At 48.1% G+C, this 6307-nt stretch overlaps 1 protein-coding gene across 1 annotated transcript; it reads left to right on the forward strand.

The window, feature by feature from the left end:
* The first annotated feature begins 738 nt into the window (after positions 1–738).
* LOC123071661 (probable carboxylesterase 16) lies at positions 739–4187 on the forward strand. The gene is made up of 2 exons (XM_044495240.1): positions 739–1908; positions 3410–4187. Exons 1-2 carry the CDS (start codon positions 1214–1216, stop codon positions 3948–3950), a joined length of 1236 nt encoding a protein of 411 aa, XP_044351175.1. The 5' UTR covers positions 739–1213; the 3' UTR covers positions 3951–4187.
* Positions 4188–6307: the final 2120 nt, after the last annotated feature.

Genomic DNA, 6307 nt, shown 5'->3' on the forward strand with positions numbered 1-6307 from the left:
TGCAGCGCGTGACCGTGCGCCCGCCTTGGCCTGTTTCTTGCGAGCGATGCGTAGCTGGTGCCCATGCGCTCCGTTGAACCATTCCGCCAGCGAACGGAACGGCGAGGCCCTATCTACGCACGCACGCGCCGTGCCGTGCCGCGGGACGCCACACGGTTTCAGGAAACAGGAAACCGATCGACGGGGACTCGCGATCTTTGCGACGACAGACAGAGATGGATAATACAGCTGTACATATCTTGTTGTTCTCAGCTGATCGATCCTCCGGCGTGCAATCCGGCGTTGACCGTTGCCACGGGCGGGGATTTTTATACGTGCCTTCCAGAAAGATATCTGTGTCTGTTACAACAGAGTTGCTGAACCTGATTGGCATAGAAAATGGAGAGGCTATGACTACCACCGACACAACAGAGGAGGCAAAAAATGAAGGGGGAAGACCTATTGTTTCACATAAAGATTTCCATAAAGAAGTGCTTGTGCTGGGACACACACGCACCAGCTTGGGAGGAGCTTTCACGTGAACCGATGGAATCTGGGAGCAGACAGGCATCGTACCTGCACCGTTTAATGCACTCCACGTTATCGGAGTTAAAAAAACCTGCCGAATAATACCACCATAGCACTCGCTCCACCACTAGGCAGAATGTGAGAACGGAAACTGCAAAGCGCAAACCCAGGCAAGTCGTGATACAGCTACTACTACTTCTAGTACCACCACCACCACCAGGCCGGGTTTGAATTTGAACGACGAACGCGCAGCAACAGCGCAGGCGCAGGGGGCCGAGAGAAGAGGGACCGTGGTCACGTCTGGGAAGCGGCCGACGCCTGCCTCCAAAAATCCCCATCGCTTCCTCGTCTTTTCCTTCCTCCCTCCCTCGCTTGCTTCTCCCTCCCTCACCCACCGCCCTCTCGATCCTTCCTCCCCTTGCTTCTCTCTCCCGTACCAGACCGCACCACGCTGCTGCCATCATCCGTCAGGATAGCCACCCTACCAATCGCGGTTGCTTTCCCTCGCCCCAACCACTCCAACACCGCACGGAGCCGAGCCGATCTAATCCAATCCGGCCCCATTAACCCTCCTCCGCGCCCGATTCCAATCGCGCCCCCCGCCAGCTCCGATCGAGGCAGGGGGATTCGCAGATCCGGGCGCCGTCTCGCTCTCCCTGTGATGCGCGGATCCGGGCGGTGACCGGCGGCGGGAGCGAGCCAAGCCATGCCGAGCGTCGGCGTGAAGATCTACAGCGTCTTCTTCAAGCTGCTCCTGCGCCACCGCCTCCAGTCGCTCGCCGCCGCGGCCGCCGCCGACGGGGGCGGCGGGGACGGCGACGCGGCCGCCTTCGGGGTCTCCTGCCGCGCCGACGAGGCCACGGCGCCGGCCAACCCGGCCTTCTCCGCCGCCGACGGGGTCGCCTCCAAGGACCTGCACATCGACCCCAACTCGGCGCTCTCCGTCCGCATCTTCCTCCCCACGCCGCCGCCGCACCACCCGCACCTCCTCCACCCGCGCCGCGCCAGCGACCCCGCCGCCGGCCAGGCGGGCGCGCCCTACAGGGGCTACCTCCCGCACGCCGTCTCCTCCCCGCGGGCCGCCGCCTCCGCGCGCCGCAGGCTGCCCATCGTCGTGCAGTTCCACGGCGGCGGCTTCGTCACGGGGAGCAACTGCTCCGCCTCCAACGACGCCTTCTGCCGGAGGGTCGCCAAGTTCTGCGACGCCATCGTCGTCGCCGTCGGCTACAGGCTCGCGCCCGAGAGCCGCTACCCCGCCGCCTTTGATGACGGGGTCAGGGTGCTTAGGTGGATCGCCAAGCAGGCCAATCTCGCCATGATGAGCAAGGTTGGGGGCGGGGTGGACACGTTCGGTGCCTCCACCGTCGAGCCCTGGATCGCCGCACATGGTGATCCGGCAAGGTATAATTTAATTCGGTTCTAATCTCTCGTTTGTAATTGCATTTCTTGCTGCTTCGACTTTACTAAATGGCCTAGGAACATAATACTGCAGTGTGAAGTTGCCGAAAAGCCGGCAAGCCAAGCAACAGGAATTTTTGTTTCATTTCTTCAATGGAAGTTCTTGTTTGTCATTCACCAGCATTATTTCAGAAACTGCTAACAAGAATTGCCCTAATTAAGTGAACATGTCAAAACGACGAAGATATAGTTCCCTATCTATTCGATCTGTTATTGGTTCAAATATGGAGATAGTAATTTCCCTGTGAGATGCCATTATGACTAGCAGCAGGTTTAGAGAGAGCTCATGTGTATGTCATTTCCCCGTGGGTTGCCATTTCGGACTAGCAGCAGGTTTAGAGAGAGCTCATGAGTATCTCATTTCCCCGTGGGTTGCCATTTCGGACTAGCAGCAGGTTTAGAGAGAGCTCATGAGTATGTCATTTCCCCGCGAGTTGCCATTTCTGACTAGCAGTGGTTTAGAGACCGTGAGTACGGCATTTCCCCCTGAGTTGCCATTTCTGACTTGCAGCAGGTTTAGAGCTCATGAGTATGTTGACCGGGGAAGATTCAATGTTTACAAGCTGACAGTTATACTCACTAACATATGGTGTGCACTTTCTGTTATATCTTACCATTTACGTGCACCTTAGCTTTTCGTGTGGACTCTGATCGGGTACACAGGCTCACAACATAGAAGCATCAAATATCCAAATATTAGTTGATTTAGTTCACCAGGATTACATTCTCCAAATGATGTTGACATTCTGAAGATGTCAATGCAACTTTACAGGACTTGCTTGACCGTGGGCATGTGGATAGACCTTTTCTTTGTGAAATTTTCTAGGGCACATGTTTTCAACAAAGTTCTATATTCCGGTAGGTTGTATATGTTGAGTAAATAACTGCTAATGATGTCACCACAATCCGATAACCTTGAACACTAGTGAAGGCATGCAATTTTCATATTACTGATTCTGGGATTCTTTATTGGTCATGTTTGTTGACCTAACTTATTAATGAAATTCAATTGCACTGAACTGTTGGATCGAATAGATCAGTTAAAACTTACGCTGGTCTGCTCCCTTACCTATAATGAAGATTTTATTTTAACTATGATTTCAGTAGAACCTGGTGAAATTAGTACCTTTCTCATGCCTTTTTATTATGTCCGTGTTCTCTTAAATGTGATGTATATATTGATGGACTGTCATCATCTCAAACCTTGGTTGCTTGGTGTATCACACCTACCTGAGTTTAAACCCCTCAACATATGTGCCCACTTCAATTTAATTTGAAATAGAATAGCTGCATATGTGCTAACATCATTAAATGGTTCTTACCTTCTACCTATAAGAGACAAAAGAATATATCTAGTAATTTATTGTAAATCCTTTTGTTTTAACTGTTGTACATTTGTGTTGCCGGAGTTTGACCAGATCACCCGTCTTTTCCTTGGGAGCAGATGTGTCCTACTTGGTGTAAGCTGTGGTGCCAACATTGCTGATTTTGTCACTAGGAAAGCGGTGGAAGATGCAAAGCAATTTGACCCAGTCAAGGTCGTAGCACAGGTTCTGATGTATCCCTTCTTCATAGGAAGTGTTCCAACACACTCGGAAATAAGGCTTGCGAACTCGTACTTCTACGACAAATCCACATGCTTACTTGCCTGGAGATTACTTTTATCAGAGAAAGAGTTCAGCTTGGACCATCCTGCTGCCAACCCCCTGGCCCCTGGCAGAGGAGGACCCCCACTGAAATGCATGCCCCCAACATTGACGATCGTTGCGGAACACGACTGTATGAGAGACAGAGCAATTGCTTACTCCGAGGAACTCCGCAAGGTAAATGTGGATGCGCCAGTCCTGGACTACAAAGATACAGTCCATGAGTTCGCAACACTCGATGTGTTCCTCAAGACACCACAGGCTCAGGCCTGTGCCGAAGATATTGCCATATGGATGAAGAAATACATATCCCTGAGAGGGCACGAGTTCTCGTATTAGCTGTAGCAAAAGATCAGCATTGTGAAATAGAGTCTTTACAGGAAGCATCGGTGCATTCTTTTTCACCTGGTGATGGGAGGCACTGCAAGTTAAAAGGCGAAGAACAAGTTAGGCGTAATGTGAGTGCTGAGTACCTTTCCCCTTTATTGATGATCCTTGTGGAAGAATGTAGTGTGCAAATTGTAGACTGAACTCAAAGACAGATGCTCTTCCGCCTCGTAGAGCTCAATTCTTTCATTCCTTTTGTACCCTTTGTGAAGTATTGAAATGCTGGGTCTCGAAATCACCATTTTTGAGAAAAGAATTATCATCTAAGCTGTTGGCATACCATAACACGTGAATAATTTTTACCATCAAACATTGTCAACCATGTTGCTCTACTGCCTTCCTACCTTTGTTTGCCTCTTGAAATATTAATCATTTTGTTTGAAATTATAAGATGAAGTGCAGTGTCATAAGTCTGCTTAAACGAGAGTTATCCTTGAGTGCACATTACGTTTTTTCCCCTTCAAAGCATCAACTTTGATGTTGCAAGGCTTTAAAGTGAAACCTGTTACTAAAAGACATGCTTCATGCTGCCACTAACATATTCCAGGCTCAAGTTTCTCATCTAAGTATCTTGTAACTTATTGTTCAATCATGGTTCATGTTCCTTTTCAAATAAAGTAAACTTATGATAGACAAAAAGCAATACTCCACATAATTGAAATCCTGGGAGTAGGTTAGCAATAATCAAATGAAGGTGTTAAAGCAACATTAAACATTCCTCTGAAAGAACACTCTCCGCAGACCACAGTAATCGAACTTATGGGCTAGCTGCAGTTGTCTTCTTAGTATAGTCAGTCATGATCTCAAGAGGAACTTTTGAGCCTCCTGGAGCCAATATCGGGAATGATGCAAAGGCATTTTTGAACAGCCGTCATAAGGTATGCAGTCAAATAACACGCCGGTATGGAGACTTCATTTGTAATCGTCAACCCTTATTGTGTCTTTAAATTTTTGTCGCGGATAGATCAGTAGCAAGGACGCACCTGCATCTACAAATCTTTTAAATATCATATTCTATCATCTTTTCAGAATGCCGATGCGCTTCTTCAGTTTTTCGATTCACCGCGTGAAAAGAAAACCTAAACAAGCGACCAAAAAGGAACATTTCCTCGTCAGAGAGAAGAAACCTTCCGGTACCAGTTGGTATGCCCTTTCCAGGTAGTGACGCCGAGCCTGATCAGACATCCACAACCACTGTCATGAATGTGCGACCAAATAAGCACGCCTTGCCTAGAGGAGCACTATATACAGCCTTATTTGGATGTAAACCCCAACCCTGCATGCTGATTTTGCAAGTTGTTAAAGTTTTGCAAGTTATCTTCACTTTTAAGGTTTACCACCCACACGGGAAAAGCAAACCTGAACAACCGACCAAAAAGGAACATTAGGCCATTGCATTTCCTCGTCAGGGAGAAGAAACTTTCCGGAACCAATTGGTGTGCTGTGCTCTTTCTAGGCACCGGCACCGAGCCTGGTCAGAGCATGCTTAGAGGGTGTTTGTTTCCAGGGACTTTTTGTTGTAGGGACTAGAAAAAGTCCCTAGCAAACCAAACAGGATGGAACTTTTTTAAGACTTTTTGCTAAAAGTCCTTAGAAGCACCTCCTTGAATGTCTTTTTAAAAAAATCCCAGGGACTAGAAAAAGTCCTAGGACTAGAGAAACAAACACCACCTTAATAATAAAGCCAACAATCGGCTATAAAGAGTTGCCATGTCATCTACAACTAATTTTATACCTGGCATGTACAATAGTGAGTCCTATATGTGTACTACTTCATTAGTAGTCAGCCTACCTTACACCTCACAAAGCATCTTGGGTCTTGTGCTAGAGCCGGCTATTAACCAAGAGTCCGTTTCTCTTCGCTATCCTCTTTTCTCTCCTCCAACTAAGTAAAGATATAATATTCTAGTCCTTATAACCTGCTTATGTCACCTTATTGTACATGCTCCCAGACGGAAGATTCAACGAGCAATCCTCGGAAAATTCGCCCCGTAATTTTTGCCTTGTTGAACCGCAGCTTCTTCTATACTACTATTAAACAAGCAAACATTTTCTTTCCTATAACCACACTGTTATGTGTACCCAGCCTGATTTATGCCGTTTGATTAGTCCATTTAATTAAATCTAACTGCCTAAATACATCTGATGGGAGGCCACAATTGCACGTAGCAATTTGTGTTGGCGGACGATACTCTGGGCGAACGAAACAACGCCACGCCCGGTCCACGTCCCGCATCTATCCAATTTCCTCCCGTGTTTAGCGCTGCAAATTAATTAGCGCTTAACAACTCTTCTCCACACACCACGCC

Source organism: Triticum aestivum, chromosome 3B (assembly GCF_018294505.1).
Source record: "Triticum aestivum cultivar Chinese Spring chromosome 3B, IWGSC CS RefSeq v2.1, whole genome shotgun sequence".
NCBI classification, from domain to species: domain Eukaryota; kingdom Viridiplantae; phylum Streptophyta; class Magnoliopsida; order Poales; family Poaceae; genus Triticum; species Triticum aestivum.

Coding starts and splice junctions, on each gene's coding strand:
- LOC123071661 (XM_044495240.1), top strand. CDS start 1,214: ATGCCGAGCGTCGGCGTGAAGATCTACAGCGTCTTCTTCAAGCTGCTC. Junction 1,909..3,409: donor GCACATGGTGATCCGGCAAG/GTATAATTTAAT, acceptor CCTTGGGAGCAG/ATGTGTCCTACTTGGTGTAA.